Raw genomic sequence first — 27,143 nt, 5'->3', positions numbered from 1 at the left:
TGACCTACACGACTGTTTTCTAGAGGTACAAAGGCAGCGTGATGGCCTCGCCTAATACGTTTCCAGATGAATTTCTAGAATAAAAGAGAAACTGGAACCACTTTATTTGACGAGCTGAACACTATAAATGGGTGAGATCCTCGTCGGCCGGGACCCTCCGGTGCTTTATTCAGCAATCCAGGGGCAAGAAGAGCACTTCCCTCCTGGGTGGAGTTTGTATGGGGACCTTGGGTCTCCTCGATATTCCAGAAGCGATAGGCCATACTGAGCATGAGTCGGAAAGCCTGCCCGTTTCACTCCTCTCAGCCTTAAATCTGACGCCACCAACGAAGAGCAGCTGAGCTCTGGACAGCCACATAAAGGGTCAAAGGACCGAGAAATAAACCTCTCTACCAGGCCAGCATGTTCATCCTAACACCTAAGTTTGTAAAAATTCCCTAACAGATAAAGCCAGCTCCCCAGCTGGCTTGGCCACACAACAGCCTTTCCTCCAGTGGCCTCTCACAGCGTCTTCCTAGAGATGGGTCCTTCCACAGTGGAAATGACATAAACTGCTCCCTTGCCTGGATATGCACCCGACCTATGAGCCCCGGTCAGGAAGGAAACGGAGACCTCTGAGGAAAGCACGTGAGAACGGCTAGCAGTTCAGCCCGTGATCAGCGGACCTTTAATAAGAAAGGGTCTGGCCCAGATTTTTTCACGGACTGGAGTCCTCCTATGTTGCCCTGACTGCCACTGCAAAGGGATGCATGGTGCGAATGTCACTGTTGTCCTCTCTGAACACTGCTTTTCCTTGACATGTGTTTTCCCTTCGGCTTTTGGAATTAGGCAATTTCCAGAGAGCAACACGTAAGTCAGCAATTTTGGACAATAAGTCATATTAAAAACTATCTCATGGATTGAGTTTCATGGACTCTTTTCATAACCCTTTTCTATACTCTTATCACAGTTATAATTATGTCTAGACCATGAAAGCAATGACGTGTCTTTGTGACTCATTTCTGAATTCCCAGAGTTTATCCAGGGCTTATCTCATTAGCTAAACACAAATATCCTTTAGGTGAATAAATATGGGTCCTTTTCTTTTTATAAATTTATTTATTTATTTATATTTATTTTTGTGTGTTGGGTCTTCGTTGCTGTGCGCAGGTTTTCTATAGTTGCGGCGAGCGGGGGTTGCTCTTCATTGCCGTGCGCGGGCTTCTCATTGTGGTGGCTTCTCCTGTTGCGGAGCACGGGCTCTAGGCACGTGGGCTTCAGTAGTTGTAGCACGCGGGCTCAGCAGCTGTGGCTCGCGGGCTCTAGAGCGCAGGCTCAGTAGTTGTGGCGCACAGGCTTAGTTCCTCCGCGGCATGTGGGATCTTCCCAGACCAGGGCTCGAACTCATGTCCCCTGCATTGGCAGACGGATTCTTAACCACTGTGCCTTCAGGGAAGCCCCTCTTTTCTTTTCTTTTCTTTTTTTCTTCTCTCCTCTCCTCTCTCTCTCTCTTTCTTTCTTTCAAAGCAGAATTTGACAAAGCAGATGGGGAAGATCATTTATAAAGACACAAAGCGGGTAGAAGATTTTCAGGCTTTCCATATCGTTTCAGTAATAAGAACCCAATCTATCCCCATGGATAAAAGCTGTTATTTGCCTGACTGTTCTCCCCAGCAAGCAGTAAAGGAGATACAAGGGAGGAGGGAGACGATGAGCACGTTGCTCTATCCATTCTGCCGCAATGGCACAGAACACCCAGGGCCGCTACAGTGGAGCGGCCGAAGGCCTTCCCCTCTGTCTACAAGATCCTTCGCTTCAGAGCTTTCCTCCTCCCCCAGCCCCATCCAACAGTGAAACCCCTCCTTCTTCCCATTCTAAGGGAGACAGCTGCCAACGCAGAGCCCAGGGCCGCCCTGCTCCATCCTTCGTTCACACACCCAAGGCAATCTACAACAAAAAGCAAAGCTGGCCAACTGAGCTTGTGATTGGCCCAGGCTGCCCGCCTGTCATGTCACCTATATTTGTCTCATCTGTCTTATCTGTGTCGAAATGTGACAGTCATGGCATAAACCCGAATGCCAGCTTCTCTTTCCTCGGAAACAGCTGGAGTCCTCTGTCAACACCTGGGGTGCTGATTCCATCCAATAAAGCAGGAACATGAAAGACCAGCTCGTCCCCCTGGACTTCAAAACGCTGCTTGTTTTTAAAGCCATTTCTTTCAGTCCACCGCTCACTGCTTCTTAAAAGTCCATTTTACTACTTAGCTTGGTTTAAAAAGAAGGACAAATCAAAGTTTCCACCCAATTATAATTCCTCAGAGGGTTGTTCAAAATTTCCCATGTCAGCCAGAAACACAAATAGACCCTATAACCACTAAGTAATTTATGATACTGTCAGGAAATCCACGATCGGATTACACCAATGAAGTCTTTATTGTAACAGTAAATGCCCAGATATAATAATACCTCATGCTCGTGGAACGTTTACTATGTGCCAATCACAAGGCTAGGCACTTTACAAGCATTTTCTTTTCTGATGAGAAATGCACAATGTATTCTCCTCTGTCAGCTTAAAAGCTATCCTCATGGGTAGGCAAAGTCCTTAAGTATCGTGCCCAAAAGTCTAAAACATAAAGTGAATTAAGTTTTAAGTGGATTTTGTAAGTGTACTGATAGTTTTATCAGATTTTTCCAGAATGTCACGTACTGAGAATATATCCAATCTTTAGCCACATTCACCTCCTCAGGCCACTTGTGTTCTCCTTATTATTTTACCTATCCAGTGTCCAAAAATTTGCCAGCCTTTCTAAGAAGAACCTAATTTAGGATTTGTCAGTGATAGAGAATGAAAGACAATTCTGAATATCACAGCCTTTAAAAAATGAAATATTTAGTTAATGTAATTTCAGCAAATCCTGCTAGCTTTAACTCTGACTGATCAACACGAATTGTGTTCTTTCAGAACTTTTCAACTTAAATTCAAATACCATGCACAAATAGATACTCCTCACTTAACATTTACCCACTTTATATATTTAAATAAAATTAAGCAGTCAACTGTATATTAAGACATTCAGGAAAAAAATTACCCTATGAGGGAAATCGGTGAGCCCATGGAAGCTTCAAGGACAATTCATTAGTTTCCACACGAGTATCTCCTTTCCTCTGAGGTGTCCCCAAGGTCACCTGGGGGCCATGTGTGTGAACTCAGCTCCTGGCATGAGATCTGGCCCTTCAAGACAACCCAGTCTACGCTGGCTCAACTGGAGAAAATGTTGGCGTGGAGATATCTTAAGGCAGCTTTTCTGGTGGCCCTAGAGGCACCATCCACCGTCCATGATGGTGGCCTACAGCCCGGCCAGCTGTGTGTGTAAAATCGCTGAGTTAAGTCTCCAAACCTCAGAGGAAACCTCGGAAATGACGGAACCACTTGAAAGGCAATGCACTGTTAGCTGGAGAAGAAGTAGCCGAAGAGACACAGAACAACTGGGCAGCGGGAAACTGTGTTCTAGTCCTAGCTCAAAGTCCTCTCCCCAGGTGACGTGGGCTCACCCCTCTGACCACTGTCAGCCCCAATTTCCTCATCTGCGCAATGGGGATGCAAGAACACGCCCTTCAATGCTGCATCCGGCTCTAAAACATTCCTGAAGTCTGTGGCAGGCGTTCAGAGGCTTGAACAGCAAAACCTCCTTATAGGTGGATCAAAAAGCCAGAAGAAATAAGGACACGTGGTCACCAGTATGTCGCTGCACTAGGGGAGCAGGAAAAGAATCACATTTATGTCTGGACCCAAGAGCCACTCATCAGTGACCACTCCTATTGATCCTGGGTCTTCAAGGACAAGAAACTGACTCTTACCTATTTGCATGTTTCTGCTGAGTGTGGGAGGTTTTGACCTATGACACTACTTCATTTTGCACATTAAAAAACAGACCACAAAATCTAAAGTAATGTGAACATCTTTTCCCCCTTCTGTTTCTTCTGTGGACACAATGACCCTAATCTTTCTGATATCCTCATTTGACCTTGCCTTCAGAAAATCTACATGACATCAGCCTCTCTCACAAAAACCAAACTCCTTCAGTGTTACGCTATAAAGAAGAGGAAAATTGCCCCAAACCCTTAACCTGGCACTCAAAGACTCAAACTCTTCCCCCAACAAGACTCTCCCGACATCCTCCCTCCTGGCCGCTCCATCGGCAACCTGGGCTCTAGCCAGCATTGTCTAGAATCCCTAAACTGTCTTGCGGATTCCTGCCAACAGGTCTCTGCTGGCCTCACTCCTGAGGAACGCCTTGCTCTTCTTCTTTGATGCATAATCCACCCATCTGTCACGGCGGCTCAGAGCCCACCACCCTGAAGCACGGTTTCTTGTCTACTCAAACCCAGAGCTGGCTCTTCCTCCCCCGAATCCCGAAACACGCCTCTAACCCATCAATCCCACACCTGGCCATCAACAAGCATTTATTCACTGTCACGCCCCCGCCCTTCGCCAGGTGCTTGAGACACAGAACTACAAAGCCCATGAAAGCGACAACGTGGACTCTTACCTCACACGCAAATAAGACAAGCACTGGTTAAAAAATAATTGGCGGGGCTTCGCTGGTGGCACAGTGGTTAAGAATCCGCCTGCCCATGCAGGGGACACGGGTTCGAGCCCTGGTCCTCGAAGATCCCGCATGCCGCGGAGCAACTAAGTCCGCGCGCCACAACGACTGAGCCCGTGTGCCACAACTACTGAGCCCGCATGCCACAACTACTGAAGCCCGCGCGCCTAGAGCCCGTGCTCCGCAACAAGAGAAGCCAACGCAGTGAGAAGCCCGCGCACCGCAACGAAGAGTAGCTCCCGCTCGCCACCACTAGAGAAAGCCCGCGCGCAGCAACAAAGACCCAACGCAGCCAAAAATAAATAAAAATTAAGAAAGAAAAAAAAATAATTGGCAGGTGGTCTGCCTCCAAATTCCACACCTTAACCATCATGCCATTCTAACCCCCTGGTTTCTTACAGTATTTTTACGTTATAATATATTGCCAGGCACAAGGCTGAGGGTTTACATGAAACATTTTATCTTGTTTTTCCATGATTCTACGCAAGTAAGTACATTATTAGCCCTGTTTTACAGAGGAACTTAAGCTAAGCAACAGGTTCAAAGACTACATTTGTTTCCACAGCCATGTGACTAAAAGGTACCTTGCGTACTTGTCTGTGCATATCCCAGAACGCTCTGAGCTTCTCAAAAATGATTCCAATAACAATAAATCATCAGGCAATAAGACATTCCTATCCGCAGTTGAAGGAGGGAGAGGAGACTCCTCAGGGGGAATAGGCAGATGAGAAGGAGAGAGGAGAAAGATGGAGCCTTAAACTTACTGTTAAGAACACATCCCTAGAGATGTTTTCTTTTACTCCATATATCATAAATAGTTTTTGTACCCAACTAAGAAAATTAAAATATAGGTTTAACATATTTGACAAATATTTGGAAACTGTATTTCATCACATGGGAAGTTTTAAAAAATATACTGCAGACTAAAGAAATGTTCCCATGCAATAAGTCCAAGCAGAATCACAATTTGAAGGGGCCAGTTGGAACTGGTGAGACCTCATATAACCAAAACATGTTGGAAGACATGTGTCTGAAGTTCACATATCCCCAGTAGCATCGTGTGACAAAATGTCATAAGGTATATCTACACGTTAGATTAAAATCTAGCCTAGAATTATTGTGAACTAGTCTGAAAAAAGATACAGGCGTTGCACAAGGGATGTGGTAAGTGGGAAAAATAAAAAAGAATGACTGATACCAATCTATGGTAAGTGGGAAAAATAAAAAAAGAATGATACCAAACAATCCACGGACATCTAGTAAATTCAACATTGTTTTCTAATAAACAGCTTGGCAATGGTAGGTGAAATGGCCCTTATTCCAGGAAGCCTTTCTCCATCTCTCAGGTCTGGGGTTGGTGTCGTCCCTGCTTTGGGCAGCGTGCCTCCTTCCACCACCACCAGAGGAAATGTTCACCCGCCGGCACTCTCTGCTAAACTTTAAGCTCCGTGAAGGAGAGAGACCGTTTCTGTTCATATTGCCTTCGTTTATGCAGCATATATTAACTTACTTTTGCGTGACCTCTCAAAAAACCCCATACGTCAGGGCTTCCCTGGTGGCGCAGTGGTTAAGAATCCGCCTGCCAATGCAGGGGACACGGGTTCAAGCCCTGGCCAGGGAAGGAAGATCCCACATGCTGCGGAGCAACTAAGCCCGTGTGCCACAACTACTGAGCCTGCGCTCTAGAGCCCGCGAGCCACAGCTACTGAGCCCGCGTGACACAACTACTGAAGCCCGCACGCCTAGAGCCCGTGCTCCACAACGAGAGAAGCCACCGCAATGAGAAGCCCGCGCACCGCAACGAAGAGTAGGCCCCGCTCGCCCCAACTAGAGAAAGCCCGCGCACAGCAACGAACACCCAACGCAGCCAAAAATAAATAAATGAAATAAATAAAAACCCATATGTCAAATACGGTTAATGGGAGGATAAAGGAAATGGTAGGTATAATGGATCTATCAAGTGTCCATCACATAGGCGCATAAAACAAAGGTGAGTTGTTCTACGAGTATTTGAGATCTAGTTTATCAAAATTCACACCATTAAATTTAAACCAGTGAAATGCAATACAGACCCAAATAATGATTCACATCCAGCTGGATAAAATACAATGTAATATCTGGCTGTGCTCTCATTTGGAAATTCTCTTATAGAATTCTTTATCGTGTTTACGGATGAGTATCTGCAACATTATTAGGAATGGCATTTAAGTTTCCATGTAGTGTTAACAGCTGATCATCACTGAAGCCGCTGACAAGTATCTATTGGGAATTCATTATCTGCAAGACCCTGTGGTCAGTCTTAGGTGGGTGATGGTACAGTGAGAGCCCAAGGTCTCTGCCTAACTCAGGGTGCTTAGATTCTTGAGGGGGACATAGCGTGCGTTCAGCTGACTGGGTAACTAGGTATACACTGGAGTGATTGTTATGGGTGGGACTGTGGCCCCTAAAATTTCACACGTTGAAGTCCTAATCCCAAATACTTCGGAATGGAACCTTATTTAGGAATAAGGTCATTGCAGCTCTAATTGGCTGTGATGAGATCATACTGTAGTAAAGTGGGCCCTTAATCCAATGTGACTGGTGTCCTTTTAAGAAGGGGAAATCTGGGGCTTCCCTGGCGGTCCAGTGGTTAAGACTCTGCGCTTCCACTGCAGGGGGCCTGGGTTCCATCCCTGGTCGGGGAACTAAGATCCCGCATGTCTCGCGGCACGGCCAGGAAAAAAAAAAAATTATGCCAAGAAGGGGAAATCTGAACACAAAGACAGGCACAGCGGGAGAATGCCATGTGAAGAGACACAGGGAGAAGACAGCCACCTACAACCCAAGGAGAGGCGCCTAGAATCCGCTCTTCCCTCACAGCCCTCAAAAGGAATCAACTCTGCTGGACCCCAGAACTGTAAGACAATACATTTCTTTCCTTTAGGCCACCTAGTTTGTGGTTCCTTGTGGCAGTCGTGGCAAATTCATACGGTGACAAACACTAAATTCTCACAGATGAAGGTTTCTCAACCCGGGCACTATTGAGATTTGGGACCAGACAAGTCTATGTGGGAGCACCCATCCTGCACCCTGTAGGATGCAGCAGCAACCCTGGCCTCTATCCACATATGTATGCAACACACACACCCTTTCACTGGAACCTGCACTAAACCGGCTACTATTTTCAGAGAAGAAACGATCTATAGAAACTCGGAAAAAGGAAAAAGTCTAGCTCAGTATCTACTTACAACTTCCCCAATGGCAAATAAAGTACAAGACTTTAAAAAATATAGACCCTTATGATCTATAAATGACGCTGAAGAGTGAAATCCCATGTCTTCACCTCCAGATGAGAAGGGCTACACAGGAAGGCTGAGATTTAATTGGAACCTTTATCAAACTATTATAAAATTACAATGGGATGATCCATTGAAAGGGTTTTTTTTTTTTTTTTTTTAACAAATAAACTCCCTAGGCCAACAGAAGGCCAATTAGAGTCAGAAAAGCAAAACAATGATTTGCAACTTCAGTTTCAGCTAACTTGAAGTCTGACTATGCTGAAATTGAAGGGCAAGGAAAGGTCAGTTTTTCTTGGTTTGTGTATTTTTATAGGTGTAACTAGAGGAAAGAAACAAGAGCTCCAACACTGTATGCTGGAACAGAGGAAAAGAAATTACTGCATCGTAATTCCTCGAAAACTCCGGAATGCGTTCTATTAAATTCTCTTACATGTTATGTGGTTCACAAATCAAACTTTTGATCCAAGTTTGGAGGACTGAGAGGCTTCTTAAAATTCAATCAAAATGATGTGAAAAGGTGCACATTATGATATGCTCCATTTAGAGACTTATGCATTTGTCAGGAAGACTTTTCTCTTTTTATCTTAAAACAGAGTTCAGGAAATGCTGGGTTAGTTTTCTCTTTGCTGCAATATTTTAAGAGTACTTCCCAATGCATAGTTTCTGAAAGCATTAGATTCCTGATGCTATTTCAAATGATGTGAAAGATTTTGCTTGCATGAATTCTACATGCTGGAATTTTTAAATGTTTTTCTCCCTTTGTGTCTAGAAAAAAAGGTGTAACGTACAAAAGTATATTCCAATCCTCTATATCAACACACGTACACTGAGAGTTCATGTGAGCAAAAAACGTCCCTCAAAGTTGAGTGTTATTGCAAGAAATAATTCTTCTTCATAATCACTGCAGAATTCCCCCTCTTCAAATAATGGACTTTTACTAACAGAAGTAAAAAAAAAACATTTTCAAACAGCAGACACCTGAATCCTTACATATTCAATTAACTAAAACAAATCTATCATGTTATCAATGAAAGCATCCTCAAATTCCTACATGCTTTGTGTTTCCACATCATCACAAATGCATTTCTGTACGAGATGCTAAAGCCTCAGGAAAATACATTAAAAGAACATTTACCTGATGAACCAGGGGCAGGACAGGAATAGAGACACAGACGTAGAGAATGGACTTGAGGACACGGGGAGGGGGAAGGGTAAGCTGGGACGAAGTGAGAGAGTGGCATGGACATATATACACTACCAAACGTAAAATAGATAGCTAGTGGGAAGCAGCCGCATGGCACAGGGAGATCAGCTCGGTGCTCTGTGACCACCTAGAGGGGTGGGATAGGGAGGGTGGGAGGGAGACGCAAGAGGGAGGGGATACGGGGACATATGTATATGTACAGCTGGTTCACTTTGTTATAGAGCAGAAACTAACACAACATTGTAAAGCAATTATACTCCAATGAAGACATTTAAAAAAATGGCTAATAAACCAAAAGAAAAAAAACACATTTACTTTTTCAGATCAAAGTAATTAACAAAAATCCCCTTTCTTGGTTTTGGTCCTTTCAGTATGCTATTGCTTTCTTCAAAAATTCAATGTTTATATTGTACTTAGGTTTTGAAGTACCATAGGCACCCAAATGTCATCTATTCTGTGATTTTTTAAAATTCTAACCTAAGTGGCATGTTTTAGAACAAACAGGCTATGCTAGCATGTTATTTGTTTAAATGCTCGTAAGCACATTTTGTGAAATGGCTGTAAATAAATACTTATAAGCATATTTTGTCGAGCGGCTATAAGTGTTTCTTGGTGCACTGGGTGCTGTTTATATGCTTCTATTTCTGTAATTAGAAGATAAAACCCACTAGATCATTAATGCTCAGGCCCTCCCGGTAACAGTATAAAATGACCGCTAACCCACTGGCTTGATTAGACAAGTGTGCAGGGCTCTTAATTGAAGAGTTTCATTTTCATCACAAAAATGGCTAGGGCATTAAAAGTGTCTCCTGTAAAATTTGGAGGTGTAAATAACTAAGAACTCCTCTGTGATGGTACACAAGTCATGAGAAGAACTCGAGGATCAGGTTTAAATATCAAGTCTGGGAGCTGCTGAACACGGAACCTCACTGTGGTGCTTTGACAAACGGTCATTAAAGGTAGTGTCAAGCCAACTGAAGGAACATTTTCTGAATAAGAAAACCGATCTGGCAGCTTTACGTTTCGGAAAGCAAAAAAAACACCTAGGTCCTTGAAAAGCAACTTACGGTTACCAAAGGGGAAAGGTGGTCATGGGGGGGTGATAAATGAGGAGTTTGGGATTAACAGATACACACTACTATATATAAAATAGGTAAGCGACAAGGACGTACTGTATAGCACCAGGAACTCTACTCAATATTCTGTAATAACCTAAAAGGGAAAAGAATCTGAAAAAGAAAATATATAACTGGATCACTCTGCTGTGCATCTGAAACTAACACAACATTGCAAATCAACCATACTTCAATTTTTAAAAAAAGGAAAAAAAACCCACCTATGTTCAATCATCCTAAATATTCTGTCCCCCACCAAAAAAGGGTGATAGCCACAGCAATCCCTGAAGAATCTGTCTTAGCTGCACAATTCTCACACGCACTGCCTTTGCTATTAAGAACTCTGGAGGTGTTTTTGGCTACCTTCGTGCGCGACACTAGGAAACCAGGCAGCATCTGTCTTCCCTTGTCTGTATCACCTCGGTCCCCTGGCTCCGCTTTCTAAAGATGGTTTTATACTAGTCACCTCACTCTGAGTGAGGCATGCTGCCCAGGTGATGCTTTTGTCCCCCAAGTGACGTCTGGAAGCAAGGATTCACTTCGGCGTGCCAAACTCCCTCAGCATACCAAGAAACAGCCGCCACATCACAGACGTGGCGCATTCATCCCAGCATCCCCCAAAGAAACTACGTGGTCCTGGTAAACACAAGCCCCCATCAGCAACGAGAAGTGATAGGAACCATTTGTGAGACGTGGTGATGAGCTCTGAGCGGTAATACTTTTGATCACGTGATTCATTTTGTTTGCTCAACACAGTGTGTGTTTGTCCTGAGAGGAAGGACTTCGGTATATATTTACGCAAAGCTCTTAATTTATACTTCCTTTCCTTTTAATTGGCATCTTGTTACCTAAAATTAGCTGGGGAACGGAGCAGACACAGCGTCTCACGATCAGAGCAAACTCTCTCGGCTGAGTTTGCAATAATTAGACCCACCGTCGCCCGCAGATGAACAGACACCTGGAGGCCTGCCTTATTTCTTCCCTGGTGCCTTCTCTCCATATCTAGAGAGTGATTTTTAAAATCTGACGTATAGTCATATTAATTATCATTCCCTGAGGTGGAGTTTGGCTCCTAATTCATGTTAAAAGTGAAGTTCAAACATTCTTGCCTGTAACCTTATGGCATAAAAAGCCTCCACGCAAAGGAATTCTTTCGTGAAACCCGAGACGATCGGGACACTACTTCACCAATACGCTGGATATCATTTACACAAGGAATAAAAGGTCACGTGTCCTCTAAAATCCCACATTTGCTATAGGCATTTCTCCTTCTATTCTTCTGTTTGGGCAGTAACTAGATACAGGTACGATGCAAGTGAAATGAGTTTTCCCTGATGAGTAAGGAAAGTAAACACCCCCAAAATGCCCAAACCCAGATTTCATCCGCCATTCCTTCCCACGCGCGCACGCTCTCGTTCTCTCTCGCTCTCTCTCAACTGCAAGGATTGAAAATGATCCAGATTTTTCAGAATTCGCCCTCACCTTGACAACGCTAACATTACAAGCGGCAGTCAACTTTTACAAGACACCCTTATTGTGTAACACGGCTAGGCTGCCAAAAAGACGTGCTATAACGAATCAGATAACAAAGGCGAAGAGAAAACCTTCACCTGCCACGTAGCTAGCAGTGAATATACTTTTTCTTTCCATGACATTTGCTGGCAGAAAGGGGTTCGGCTTAAGGCGGATCGGACTAACCTTCAATTTGTCATAGCGCTCACTCAAAGCTGCCACCTGATGGTCTCGGTGCCGCCCGACCAGTTTACACAAGGCACAGATTAACTGGTCATCGGTCACGCAGTACATATTCACCTTCTCATCCTCGTGCTCCAGGCACATCAGCCCCCGAATGTGCGAGTCCGGGATGGGCTCAATCAGACGGTGGCCCGTAAAGGGTTTCTTGTTCGGGTGAGTGGCTTTCAGGCACTCGTCACAGTAGGACACTTCGCAAGTGACACAGGTCTTCACGGCGTCTTGGGCAGGATCCTGGTCACAGAACTGGCAGAGGACTTTCTCGGCCGAAGTCATGCTGTTGGCGTCGAACGGCCGCTCCCGGCGGGTCTCGCTGGGGGAATTGGGCCCGCTCACCGAAGCTTTCTGGAACCTGTCGATGATGTTCTGCAGGGTGACGTTGCGCTTGAGCCCGTCTAGACCTCGCTGGCTGAGCGTGATGACATGTCGGCAGGTGGGGCACTGGAAGGCAGTGATGGACTCCACGGACTCGTTGGTGGCGCAGTGTGACACCAGGATGCGGTGGGCGCAGTTGAAGCAGAGGCTGTGTGCGCAGGGGAGCAGAAGAGGGTCCTCAAAGAGCTCCAGACAAATAGGGCAGGTCAGCTCCGACTCCAGTGTTTCCATCTTCAGGCAAAGCTCTCCTGGGTCATCAGCAAAATCCAAGGAAGCTGATCAGCTATCTGGAAACAGAACGTAAGATTTGATTAGGCGCGAGGGGGGTCAGCCATGCGGGGCTGTCAGCTTTGACTACATCTCAGAATAATTCCCAACACAGGTCACGGAAGGGTAAATGTGTGTACATTCCAAATAATTCTCTCTCTATTCACTGGGGAAATGGGGGGTGTGGGGAAACACCCTAAGCCAGCAGACCAGCTAACATTTCCTCAAGGTTCCCGTCACTGAAAGCGGCATTTTTTTTTTTTTTTTTTTTTTTGCGATTTTGTTCTTTAAAGGTTCTCGTTCCAAACTGGCAAGTTCTTGAAACTGTAATTTCCATATCTAATCACAATAATCTTACGGTGCCATGGCCAAGTTTTCCTTGTGTTGAAAATGAAAATGTAGAAACATTAATTAATGAACTACGGAGTCTTTCATAACTTTGAATTTATGAACTTACATGTTAAGTATATGTGTTTTAAGGGCCTCTGCTCTGCCGTACCGAACCAGGCTTCAGAGAAGGAGAAGGGCACTTATTGTAGAAATGGGCATGAAATGTGTATGAAATCAAACGCGTGATTTCAGGGGTAACGATAATGCTTCAGCAGGGGATGTCAGTTTCCAAAATACATTCCCGAGAAAAAACCGTGACTTTCACAAAGATGATTGTGATAAAGGCAACGTTTCTGGCATGCGTTTGTTACTCTTCTGAATAATTCTATTGTTTAATCCAGCGGTGGGACGTGGGTGGGCAGAGGGAAGCAAAGAAAAATATCTGGGGGCCTTTTCAGCGGCTGCGGTGAGCTTGGGGACCAATGACTAATAACGACATAGTTCATTAGAACAAGGATTTTCGTGGCTACGATATTCATTTGCTAAATTGTAACAGTGGGGACGATTACAGTTGAGAAAGCAGTTGAAGGCAGTGGCACTCCTCCGAGAAGATTTACAAGGGCTGCCGACGGACCCTGCACAGCCCTCCCGGGCTGAAATCTCCCATCAAGGGCTTGTCACTGTCGCCAGCGACAGGCCGGGCTAGCAGGAGGTCCAGCCTCACACTCAGGGCCACGTTGGCCCGGGCACGACCTCCGGCAGCTTTGTTGCTCCCCTCCAGGCGGCCTTCGGGTGGCCCAGCTGCACGCTCCCCTCGCCAGGAAGACTTGCTGCTTTTGTGAACTCTCGCCTGCCTCCCCTTCCAAAACAGGAGGGCAAAGAATCCCACATAAACCCCTGCTCATTAAGAGGGAAGAGGCCTCGTGCTCATTAGCAGGCCTGGGAACCAAGCCTCTTTGAACCTTCTCCCTTTCAAGGCCATTAGCAGAGGTCTGCGCAACAGTGACAGGCATATTAGATGCAGCCCACTGCGGGCTGTGGGAGAACCGTGCAGTTCACCCAGTAGATGCAAGGTTCAAATCACACTCCGGGGGGATTTTCTCAGCCTGATTCATAGGAAGCCTTCACATCCAAAGCTATGTTTAGTGATTCTGACAATCAGCCTTTTTGTATTCACACCTCCATTTATTTACAAAATTCGCAATTTCTAGAATGCCCTGACCCTCTCTGAAATAGCATCCCTCAGAAATACCATGGGGTGCTGTGGTTAAACTAATGCTCATCTTGCTATCGACTGAACGGTAACTGATCATTAAAAGTGTAAAGTATGTGCTAAGCTTGTTACAACCTAAAGGGCTGCTGGCTTCATCTTAAAGACCTCTCCAGCCATCCGCTAATGTTAACTACGTAAGAAAGGATAAATGGGCAGCAGAGATTTGAAATATTAAAGGTTTCTCATCTTTCCACAACCTACAGTGGAAACCCCAGGGCTGCTGTTGTGAGAAACTTACCAGCCCCGCTTGGTTCCGGCCAACCCTTCCTACACAAATAGCTTGGAAGAAATGGAAAGGTTTTACCTATTAATCATCATTTTGGTTCATCATGGAAAAACAGAATTCTCTCTACATCAAATTTCTTCTCACTTCCCATCAGAAGCATGTAAAGGAAAAAGGTAGCCCCTTTGGTCTGCTTCGTTCTCAGGTGAAACAGAAACACCTACCGATGGATCTCAACAGGGGGCTGAGCGTCAACTATGCCTGGAGAGTTTTGACGACTGTATTTTTAGGCAGGTGCTAGAATTCCATCCCGGAGCGGTGCAATCAGAATTTCTAGAGGTGATGACGCTGCCAACCCCGATGGAAATGCTGACATTTTATTCAAGAGACATTTACCGAATACCAAGCACTGAGCTGGCTCCTGGCTTCCTCCTCTTCCCCTTTCTATGATCGTGGACGAAGCCAACAAACCTCCTCTCCTACCTGGATGATCACAGTATTTTTTCTAAATGGTCTCCTGGCTTCTGCTCAGTCTTGCCCCTCCCCCCCACCCCGCCCCGCGCCCACAGTCTATCCTCCATTCGGAAGCCTGAGCCTGTTAAAACACGACAGAGCCTGCCTCGCCTCTGCTCTACCCTCCAGGGGTTTCCCATCTCACTCAGGGAGAAATTCACCAGAATAAAACCAGCCCCAGAAAACACAGACTCAGACAGTGACCTCATTTCCTCCCACGCTACCCCTTGTTCTGCTCTGGGCACATGGTCTCCTTGTGATTCCTCAAGCACGCCACGCACGTCCTGTCTCCCCTTGGCAAGGTCGTTGGAATGACTCTCCGCTCCGATGTCACCTTCTCTGTGAACCCACACGAAAGCGATTCCCCTAAGACCACCACAACCACCCACCCACCCATCGCGGCAACCCTTCTTCCCCCATCTCGGTTTGTTTTCTTCTATGATGTGCATCGCCGACATAGTGTATTAGTTTGTTCACTGCTCTGTCTCTCCCCATGGCCCCAGCATTAGAATATCAGGTCTACGAGAGCAGAGACTCTGTTTTGCTCTTTGAGGGATGTACAGCCAGCACCGGGAACAGTGCCTCACACACAGTAAGACTCGGACATTCGTTGGTGGAGTTAATACAAAGTACTGATGTTGGGGACGAACCCAAAAAGAATAAAACATAACCCTTGCTTTCAAGAATCTCTCAAAAATATGAGAACAGAGGTCAGCAAAGTTTCTGTACCAAGGCCAAGACAGTAAATATCTTTGGCATTGCAGGACAGACACTCTCTGTTGCAATTACTCACTTTTGCCACTGTAGCACGCAAAAGCAGAAATGAAAGATCACGGCTGTCCAATGGAATCATATTTACAAAAAGCAGGTAGCAAGCTGGATTTGGCGTGCGGAGCTTATTGTGCTGACCCGTGTTTCAGAAGAGAGAAACATGTCCAACCAGCCAAAAGAGAAATGGAAAGCACTCTCAAAGAAGTATGAATAAAATGCTGCGCCGGCAACAACGGCCACACCGGGAGAGTGAGACTTCGACAAGCGTGTACAAGTTTCGAGTGCTAACGGGAAATGCCATGCGATGGGATTTCACCCTGACATCAATGGACACGATGTGAGTCAAGTGCTCAGGGGCAATTTACGTAAGAATGATTTAAGAGCAGCTGCTCAGAACTGGACCTTTTTTCTTTTATTGCCCTAGCACTTGGCGTGGGGCTTTATGCAAGTCTCTACGCTGTAAATGTTGGTTAATTCTATTAAGTGATGACAAAATATCTAGATGCAAAGTGAGGTTGAGCCAATTTTCTGAAACTTTGGCCTCTGTGCTGCCAGAAAGGAAGGGATTTTGATTTGATATCTACAGCGGATCTCATTTTTACTACTTTTATCCAGATTTTGCCATGGTAGCGATATTCTTGTTAAACTACTCAACAATAAATTACTAAGCATGCATGCCATTCTTCCACCTTAAAAAAAATAGCATGGTTTATTGTCTAGCTTTCTTTAAAATCTTTTTTTGAGAAATGAAAATGCCATTCATTCTTTCACCAAATACTGAAGTCCCTCTAGGTGCTGAGTCCTGGGACAAGCAATGGTAACACCTGCCCCGCCTACTCACGGCGATCTTCTGGTCTATCAGGGGAGAGAACATACAAATGGTTTTCCAGCATGACAAAAGACACGCGCCAAAGACTGGGGGAGAAGAGAATGGGGAAGCTTCCTGAAGGAGGCAACACGCACGTGGGTTTTCAAGATGAACAGGGGTTTCACCAAGCACACAGAGGTGTGAGAGTAGGGGTAGATTGTGTGCCAAATGTTAGGAGGGAGGGAGGGAGGGAGGGAGGGAGAGAGGGAGAGAGGGAGAGAGGGAGAGAGAGAGATTCTTAGCTTTCACTACAATGGAAGGAAATCACACGTGCATATCATTGTCAGGAAATGCTATAGCTCAACATTTTTCTGAATGGGCTGATTGGTTCTCATTCAGAGGAGGATGTCGGTCATCATGGGAAGCCTCGCAACAAACTGGGGACAGAAACAATTCACAGCTCACACCTCTACTCGTCCACCGTTTGTGGTTCAGAACAGGGCACAGAACAGTGAATGAGAGGAGAGAGTTGCGTGGGTGGCCAGATAATGCGGGATGATCTGCAGCTCTGCTATAGCTGTGTGTCCCTGGGTGAGTGTCCACAGATGTTCCCTCCAATTCACTCCAATCACATCCCTCAGCAGCCAAGTCTTTGGTCACAGGATGCAGTTAAGCTCTGGACACTCGGAAGCACTGGGCACCAGACATCTTTTCAAGAAACTTTCTTATAGATTCAAGACGTCGAAGGAAAGCACTTCTTTAAAATGGAAACTGAGGGCTTCCCTGGTGGCGCAGTGGCTGGGAGTCCGCCTGCCGATGCAGGGGACACGGGTTCGTGCCCCCGGTCCGGGAAGATCCCACATGCTGCAGAGTGGCTGGGCCCGTGAGCCATGGCCACTGGACCTGCGCGTCCGGAGCCTGTGCTCCGCAACGGGAGAGGCCATAGCAGTGAGAGGCCCACATGCCGAAAAAAATAATATATATATATATATAATATAATATAAAATATATTAAAATTAAAAATATATTGATGGAGAAATCAAAAGCTTTACAGACAAGCGAAAAAAAATGGAAACCGAGTAAATGGATACTTATTTTCCACACGTTCCCCCCTTGCTCCTTTACCTCCACTCCCACCCCTCATTCTGTGTAGCACTGAGATGGGGCTTTTCTGACTTTCCTCTCTCTCCTCCAGCTAAGCAAAGCCTAGGTGTTTTCAAAAGGGCCAGCCAGCCTTCCATCCAATAGCCATCCAGCTTGATCCACGTACTGCTTTGTCTGACACCTAGGCTCATGTCTTGCAGCGCCGTCTCTTTTCAGAATCTCAGTTCAGCACTGACAGTACCTTGCTTCATTTACTGTATGCGCTTCAACTCAGAGCGTGCATCTCATGGGACTCCTCAGCTTCCCTCCCAAACCCCTGTGCCTCTCAGGCCTCCTGCTGTCTCCTCATGGCACTCCCATTCTCCTGATCAGCACAAGTCAGAGACCCGCCTCATTTTCTACTCCTCCCTTTCTGAGGCAGGCAGAATAACGGCCCCCCGAAGGCTGGCCACATCCTCACACCCGACACCTGTGGATGTTTTAGGTTACAAGGCAAAGGGGAGTTCAGGTTGCAGATGGATTTAAAGTTGTCAAGCAGCTGACCTTGAGACAAGGGGATTAGCCTGGACCGTCCAGGTGGACTCAACGTAATCACGAAGGTCTTTAAATGTGGAAATGGGAGGCAAAAGGGTAGAGTCAGATGATGCCACGTGAAAGAGACTCGACAAGCTATTGCTGGCTTTGAATATAGGAGGCCACAAGCCAAGGGATGTGAGAAGCCTCCAGAAGCTAGAGAAGGTCGACAAACAGATTATCCTCTAGAGCCTCCAAAAGGAATACAGCCCTGCAGATACCTTGACGACAGCCCAGGGAGACCAGTGTCAGACTGATGACCGCCAGTGTTGTTTCCAGCCATCAGGTTTGTGGTAATTTGTTACAGAATCAATAGGAAACTGTACACTCTCCGTCCCCCAAATCCAAACCGTTAGGCAAGACACGTAAATGTCAAACCTTAGTAGTTCTTTGACTGGTTTCTCTGTTCTCACCGCCTCCGTGTTGATCTAGATCTCTACTGCCTTCCAAGACTATTGCCAAAAACAAACGAACAAACAAACACCAAAAAAAAACCCACACAAAAATATCTCCTAATTTGATTTATTACCTCCAACCTTTCGTCTTTCAGTTTCATCTTTGCAACATGCTTCAGGCATCATAACTTTTTCTGGTCACTTCTCTTAAAGGCTCAAAACACTGAGCAGCTCCCTGCTGCCCAAAGTATGAGTCGTGACATCTGATCTCCTCTTTCAAAGCCTTGCCCAACTTTCTCCCAAACTGCTTCTTTAACCTTACTCCCTATCACTCACCTCCTGTACCAGAGACCCAGTAAATGGGACCATTTTCTGCTCTTAGCAACTGCCCTTGCTTTTCTTCCTAGCCCAAATCATTTTCACCCTTGTGAGTTTTTTTTTTTTTTTTGGTTTCATGTTCATTTTCTTGTTTTTGTTTTCTGTTTTTTTTAGAATGACAGCCGAACCTCCTAGAAGCCCAAAGAGCCCTGGCCACTATTGTATTTGGGGATTTCATACTAAACAAAGAAGAAATGTTTTAAAAGATGGCTCATTAAATACTGTGACATGTCTGACATGTTTACAATTAGCCAAGTAAAGCATTTAGCTGAAAAACACAAAACAAAGTAACTACCCTATTCACAAAATAACTAAAATATTGATTTGAAAATAGTATTTCCTAGTACACAACAGAGTGATCAGTAATGAGACTCACGTTTAAAGCTATATGAGTTATCTTCTTTCATCATTCATTCAACAGATTCAGATTAGCTCTGGGACTGATACAGGCAGGCATGAGTGAGCACAAACTCCGATCTCATATGGAGGTAACATTCATAGTCAAAACTTGAAACCAACAGAAAGACTGCGGGAGAGCTAGCGGCGAGGGCTGTAGGGGTGACAGCACCTTGGCACCCAGGTGATGGTGAAGGCTGGTGATGGTGGATGGTGATGGCTGATCCAGCTGCCTGGGCAGGTGCCCCCTTGCTCCCTCTGGGCTCTAGGTATCATCATCCTGAGCTAGCACTCATTCCAGGATGAGGACTTTCCCGGAGGGAGAAGGGCTTTCTTCTGTCCAAGGTACAGGATACGGAAGGAAACAAATTGGAGGAGAAAGTTCCCAGTGGAAAAGGAAAGACATTGGGACTTAAAGAGTCCAGGTGTAGGGTTCAGGCTAGAGAAGGGAGATGGCTGAACTCAGGATGGGTGCCTTATGCATCGCTGTGATAGGCCAGGGAGATGGAAGTTAAGAGGGTTCATATCTCTTGGATTCATCTTTTTTGCCCCCTCCTTTGAAGTAAAGGGCAAAACTATTCACCTGACAAGTCAATACACAGAAAACATTTAACCCCCTGCCTAGGTTGTCACAACGCTTGCCACCATCCTGCTGGGTAGCTCATTTTACAATGGCACAGAGTCTCTCCTGACTTCCGCTATGACCTGCACCTTGAAGAAACATCTAGGACCCCTGTGAGGACGGCATGCACTGCCAGGTTTAATCCACGGTCAAAGTCAATGAGCAGACTTTCCAGTTCAAAACTCCAGTAGTATGGAAATTTTACCCATATAATCAAGAGGTGACCAAGGATTACGAATCTCCAGACCAAGTGCCTTCTATGAATTCAATCACCCGCTAGAATAAGGAGATATTCAATTGTCAGCAAGTCATCCCTGAGTTTTTTATTCCAAATGTCTCTTAATGGAGACGTTGACGTTTTAATCATAAGGCAAATCCATGTCTCAATGCTTCCCCACAATGTATTCTATGTCATGTCTGCATACTCCATCAACGATAATAATGTTTCTAATTTGGAGTATATGAAAAAGAACATGCATTCTAGCCACGTATAATTTTACTTTCAGTCCCTCACTTTGTAAGCTCCGAAAACCATCTCTACGAGGGAAATCAATGTGTCACTGGACCAAAGAATAAACTTGGATACCAACACTGGGTGGCCTGTGGTCAACTGTTGATAGCGGGTGGCTCTCAGCCACTGCCTGGGTGATTCCCAAGGACTTCGTCCGTTTTTCTCCCCCCAGATATCCTCTGGAGTATGGAAACTAAGCTTGATGTTAACAAAACATATGTTTTACCGAAACATAACTGAGATTGCAAACACCGTCAAAACGGCACGTTACGCCAAGCCACATAAAAACGGTTTGGTAAAAGAGATTCATTCCTAAAAGTGTTGTGAAAACGAGACAGCGCCAGAAATGCTATGCATAAATTTAATTCTTTAAGAATTAAAAGAATTCTTTTAAATTGCAGAAACAGCATCAAGTCAATTTCCTATCCTCTCGCCTCACATGAGTAATTAAGGTTGAGGTGACTTACTGCCGTCTGGATTTTTGCTATGAGATTATCTCTATTACAGAGCCACAGGTGGAGTATTTTTTTTTAAGGATTGTGGAACAATGTTTTTATCTTGGATCAGCAGAAATACAGACTGTCAGAGGACTAAATACTTGGGAATTGGGAAACATTGGAATTGAACCTCAGTTGGTGAGGCAGGGTTTGCAACAGAGACTAAACTCAGAAAGGACGTGGTCTCATCTCAGATAAATATAATCTCCAAACCCCAAACATGACCTAACAGAAACTCTGTAAAAACTGGGTGCTACACCCCAGATGAATTCACCAGAAATCGAGTATTTTAAAAAACAGAATAGGGCTTCCCTGGTGGCACAGTGGCTAAGAATCCGCCTGCCAGTACAGGGGACATGGGTTCGAGCCCTGGCCAGGGAAGATCCCACATGCCGCGGAGCAACTAAGCCCGTGTGCCACAATACTGAGCCTGCGCTCTAGAGCCCGCGAGCCACAACTACTGAGCCCACGTGCCACAACTACTGAAGCCTGCGCACCTGGAGCCCGTGCTCCACAACAAGAGAAGCCACGACAATGAGAAGTCCGCACACCGCAACGAAGAGTCCCTGCTCGCCGCAACTACAGAAAGCCCGTGTGCAGCAACGAAGACCCACACAGCCAAAAACAAAAACAAATAAATAAATAAATGTATTTTTTAAAAAACAACATAATACAAGCACTCAATGTCTGCACATTCAATCCTGGTTTAGTAGTTAACTTTGAGTTATACAACCCACACAATAAAAATACTACCAGAGGGCTTCCCTGGTGGCACAGTGGCGGGGAGTCCGCCTGCCGATGCAGGGGACACGGGTTCGTGCCCCGGTCCGGGAAGATCCCACATGCCGCAGAGCGGCTGGGCCCGTGAGCCATGGCCGCTGAGCCTGCGCGTCCGGCGCCTGTGCTCCGCAACGGGAGAGGCCACAACAGTGAGAGGCCTGTGTACCGCAAAAATAATAACAATAATAATACTACGAGAATGCTACTTTAGTGATTAGTATCCTGGCTGATTTGAGAAGCAGGTGGGTCAGTAAATGCACAGTAAAACAGAGCCATGGGGTGATGGAAAGAGGGGCAAGGGAGATTCAACTGAATTTAATGGCATTCTGAAAGACTAGAAATTGAAACCACCACATAGGCTATATCCCACCCCAAAGTACGGCAGAGAACAGTCAAAATGCAAAAGGACTCCTAAAGCAACAGTAGAAATAATACATGGAATAGGAACAGGTGAAGAGAGAAGTGATCCCGTAGCATTCTACAGGTAATGCCTCTGAAATATCACTGTTGTTGACCTCCGACCGTCAGCACGTTCAAATTCATTCACTTCATTATGAGAGACTAGTAAAAAATTTCTGCCAACCAAGTTGTAGGAGACCAGAGGGACTGATGGGGAAAAAAAGGGAAGAGAAAATAAGCGCAGAGGCACTAGCCTCAAGTTTTAAACTAACTAATGAGTACAAGAGATATTTTTAATCGCTTGTCATTTCATCTGTATTCTAGCGAGTGCTGAAGTTCACATGTTTTACCTGAACTGAGAGCCAGGAGAGGCTTTTAATTTCACCCAACACCCACCTGGTGGAATTCATGCAAATTGAATTCAACTGTCCACAAACCCTTTCTGTCCTCCCACATCTGTCTAGAACATGCTCATTTTTTTAATAATTGGATCTCTAGGACATTCTTTAAAATAATCACATACTCTCTTGCCCGTGCAACCTGATTAATAATGAATGAACATTCCTGAAAAGAATCACTTGGAAGCCTGGCAGATGTCTTTAGGGATATGAAGCCTTTAATGATAAAAATTAAGGAGAAATGGGACCTAGGTCACACTGTCTGGTTATTTTAATTGAAACCCAGTCTTCCAAATTTACTTAACAGAATGCTTAAATACACCTTCTGGAGTTCATTATGCAGACAAGCAAAAAGACACAAATGGCGACGGAAAAAAGCAATCCTGATTTCTGGAGGAACGACTGCCCGATTCTGCCCTGTCTTAACAGTGAAGAAACCCCTTCAACAGTCTCAGAAACGCAATTTGTTCTACTGAAAGACGGATCAACAGGTTAAAAACAGGAAATAGAACATTCGTCCTTAAGAGTTCTTTTAGCATCTCTCCAGATTCTTACAAAAAGATTGCCTTGAATACCCACCAATGGACTGCACCCTAGTTCTTTTTGAAGAAACATCGCCGTAGGCAGAGGATGGAGACCCACGAAATGACAGACAGGCCACCGAGACCAGGTGGTGGGTGGCAGGCAGTGCTGGAGCGGTCCTGTGTGTCTGTGCAAGCGTCAACGGTGAAACACAACAGGAAAGTCGACGCGACAATTCCAGGAAGGCCAGCTCCGCGTCATCCAGCCCGCCAGGGCTGCTGAGTTGAAGAATCAAAACTCCCTCTTGCTTTCTAACTGCCTTTTCCTCGGACCCTGCCGTGGCTTCCCTGGGCCCTGGCCCACTCAGTGCTCATCTGAACCAAATGAAAAGGCAGCTCGGGTCAGGTCAACACCCACTGCCTCGTCTCCCCCTCCCCGAAATCATGACTTGGCACCAGGACCTGTACCCTCACTGCTCACAGGGACCAGCAGTGGGTCAGTGTCCTACAGCTAAGCGCCGGATGCCAGCTTTCCACACTGCCAACGGGAGCCGTCCCACGCCAGCTCCCGGGGTCACCAACGGGCACTGGCTTCCCTCGCATTTTGATCCTTTCGGCCTCTTCCTGAGCACACGATCACATTATGCTCTGGACGCTGCTTTGTTTTTTTTTTTTAAATAATATACTTCTTATTTTGCATCTATCTTCCGAATTAAAATATACCATCTAGGAGAAGTTTTTTAACGCTATGTCAGGACGCGTGATCTCTTGCAGAGACACAATAAAGCAGTCATTGTTTCTTTGAGAAAGACAGATCTAAATTATAATCTATCATCCCGAGAAACAACTGAAAATATACATATGAAATATACACGTATGTCTATACACCCACAAGCGAGCTTTACATATATATACTACATATATGTAGGTATTACATACACATATATAGACATATATGTATATATGTACATATAATACAAGCATAAACAAACACACAAAGCACATCTGTGATGGGTGTCCCAAATTTCAGTCTCCAGAATGGCAAAGAAAGAGTGAATCGAGAACGGAAAGTAATCTTTTAAAAACCGATTGTCTGAAGGAAGAAAGGGAAGTAGTCTTCCTCAAAGCAAAAAAAACAAAAAAAACAAAAAAAAACCTGCCCTGCTTATCACACTGCACAGGGCAAAAAATTGCAACTAAAGTAAATCATCAGAAAAGTGTAAAAAAAACCAAAAAACCAAAACCATTTAAAAACCCACACTGCTTGCGAACCTGCACAATTCGATTTGTAAACCAGACATTTGGACTCCACCAAAAGTGTTTAAAGAACATTTTTTTTTAACTTTAAAGAACATTCTTGATACAGGGCCAGCAGGAGGCAAGAACAGATTCCCCGTGTCACCTGGTTCGCACGTTGTGACAGCTACTTTCATGCCACTGCAACCCCTCATGGTAAACCAAAGCACGTCTCTCATGTTTGGACATAAAAATGCAAACATACATTTTGTTGACTTGTGTCTCTACTAATCATGATTGCATTTGTCTTTTAACAATAGGAAAAGGGGTTACTCAATTTCACCTACAGATGACTGCCCTAAGAAGTCTTCACCCTCCATGGGAGGGACACGCGTACATCATCCAACAGAACAAGAGATCTTCATCATCAAGAGATTTGAAAGCACCGCTTTTGTTAAAACAACATTAAAATTGTCAAGATTTCTCCAAGACATTTTGGCGTTGTTGTGGAAAAGTTAGCCTGAAACGTCAGGAAACATTTACTCCGCCCCTCAAAAACCAAAGAAAGTGATAAACAACAGCAAAGTCTATCATCTTCTAGAGAGCATAATCTCTGACCACCTCAACAGGAAATTTCCCACTGTCAGGGGGTCTCCGACATTTCGTAGCTTTTAGAGTTTATGTTCAGAAAGAAAGCGTCCGGTTTTAAAGACAAATGGAACCTATTTTACACTAAATTGAAAATGACGGATGTTTCCCAGGTCTACGCGGTACGGGTGTCAGGCAAGAATCTGGTTCTGAAGGCCGTGAGAGCAGACTTGAAAGAGCAGGGAGTGGGAATGTGTCACATCTAGTCTCCTGACAAAAATCTAAATCGAACCTTCTGGAAGAGCAGGCCCCACAGCACGGTGGTGGCAGAAATGGAGGCCACTGAGTCCTGTGAAACCAACCACAGAGGAAAAGTGCTCCAACACTGCAGGCGCTTCCACATACATTAACAGAACTATTTCTGTGTCTATATAAAATCCTATGTATGTCTACAGGGTTATTAGTTCTTGGAGCCTCATATAAACATGCATGTGGATACATCTGTACACACCCACACACACACGTGTACAAAAGCACCTTTGCAAAATTCCTTGCAACTTGCTAGTATTCCCTCTTCACAAACCTCTGGGTGATAGCATCCCTCCTGCATGAGAAAAACTTTCCTTCCTCTGTGCAAAAACAGAAACCTGTAAATAATTTATATATGAAAAACCAAGCCAAACAAACAAATGACCAGAAAGAATCTGCCACTCATATTTGAAAAGGGTGACCTGGAAACCAGCAAAACCACACAAGAGGTCTAGTCTCTGGAGGACAAGACCAGTGGAGCTGGATTTTGACAGCAAGAAAATCCCACCTGGAAAACTGCTTGCCTCTTGGGGAAATGCTTTCTTACTTCATTCCTCCAACACTCCTCTGGAAGGCAGAGAAAATGCACGTTCTCCCCTTCCCACTTCTCATCACCAGGAGGAAAACGTATCAGTAAATAGCTGCTGATGACGGCCAATGTGGCACTGCACAATTTTTCTCTTAAGTTCAATGACGCGACATACACAACCATGCACTCAGGTAATGACAGTGTTACACAGGAACTACTACTTATTGTAAGAAGAAGTAGTTCTTCTTGGGAAGAACTGCAAGATTGGGAAATTCTCTCAAATATGATAATAGCTCCTTTTGTCAAAGGAAATCGCTTTTCCTCTCCGTTCTTAAAGCTAGCCACACACAAAACCCTAGTGCTCACAAGACCCTGAAGCTACTTTGCCATCTTAAAAAATAAAGTAACCCTGCTTCACTACTCCTGGTTAACTTTTACGAAGAACACGTTTTAAACACTTCTCGTAATCACTCAAGCCCTACAGTCAGGGGAGGCAGTCTTTTTTTTTTTTTTTTTTTTTTAAGGCAACAGAAAGAGGAGGGACTCTTTTGTTCTGAGTTGTTATGGTAAAGCGCCACACGAGGGATGGGGAACATGGGAACAGGGCAATGAGAAGGACAAGAGTGCTGACAAACGAAAACAGGATATTAAGAACAGTGTCGGAACTGGGTGTCCCGAGAGAACAAAGGCAGGAGGCTTCTTGGGAGAAATTTGACCAAAAATACCTTGAACTGATTTCAATGCTAATGGATGAACTCGTTTTCCTGGCAGCAAGAGATCTTTCTGGGGCAGTAAAATTAGTTTATCATTAACACACACACACACACACACAAAGTATCATAAAATTAAAACTGCTTTCAAATCACCCACTTTTCAACTTGTGATCCACTTCTTGAAAATTCTAGATCTATGCTTCGCCCCATCTAAAATCAAATACTCTGTTTTGTTCGGTAACTGAGCTAACTTAGCATGTATTCCTAAGAAAATCAAAGTTTTTGATTCGCATACTCTAACTTACATTTTAAACATGACCTTTAAGTAGACCTTTCCAGAACTCCCAGAGAAGCTAAGGAATGGGTTCTACTTTGAGAAACAATCGCTGCCACCGACTTGCTAACGTTAACCTAACAGCCAGGTTTTGTCAAGTCATGCTTTTATCATCTCATACTTTTCTTCTGATGCAAGTTCTGCTAAAGCTGCTAGTAGGACGATGGACTTAAGAAGATCATCGGAGTTTATCTAGTTTATTGGACTTTTCACACAATAAGAATTATTATTTGCAGTCTCTAAGCTAAAGGCGTTTAGAACAGTAAACGATATACCCTATCTTGCACTGCACCTAAAATTGCAAGCTTCTCCCCTCTTCTCTAAGTTCTACTATTCTCTTTTCCTTTCCCCATCCTTTCCTTCTAT

At 44.9% G+C, this 27,143-nt stretch overlaps 1 protein-coding gene and 1 long non-coding RNA gene across 12 annotated transcripts in view; one reads left to right on the top strand and one right to left on the bottom strand.

The window, feature by feature from the left end:
• Positions 1-27,143, bottom strand: part of MID1 (midline 1) — a 671,868-nt gene that overhangs the window by 139,428 nt on the left and 505,297 nt on the right. For 9 of the 11 annotated variants that reach the window (XM_073798991.1, XM_033849640.2, XM_019928547.3 and 6 more), the window contains one exon: positions 11,881-12,596. In XM_073798991.1, coding sequence (XP_073655092.1) covers positions 11,881-12,540 — 660 coding nt within the window. In that variant the 5' untranslated portion in view covers positions 12,541-12,596. The remainder of the gene's footprint in view (positions 1-11,880; positions 12,597-27,143) is intronic. The other 2 variants (XM_019928550.3, XM_073798992.1) reach the window with 2 other exon arrangements.
• LOC141277585 (uncharacterized) lies at positions 12,505-26,250 on the top strand. Its single transcript, XR_012329200.1, has 2 exons — positions 12,505-12,609; positions 24,625-26,250. It is a non-coding gene; the product is annotated as an uncharacterized lncRNA (long non-coding RNA).

Source organism: Tursiops truncatus, chromosome X (assembly GCF_011762595.2).
Source record: "Tursiops truncatus isolate mTurTru1 chromosome X, mTurTru1.mat.Y, whole genome shotgun sequence".
NCBI classification, from domain to species: domain Eukaryota; kingdom Metazoa; phylum Chordata; class Mammalia; order Artiodactyla; family Delphinidae; genus Tursiops; species Tursiops truncatus.
The sequence above is the reverse complement of the archived record's forward strand: the minus strand, read 5'-3'. Positions and strand labels throughout refer to the sequence as shown.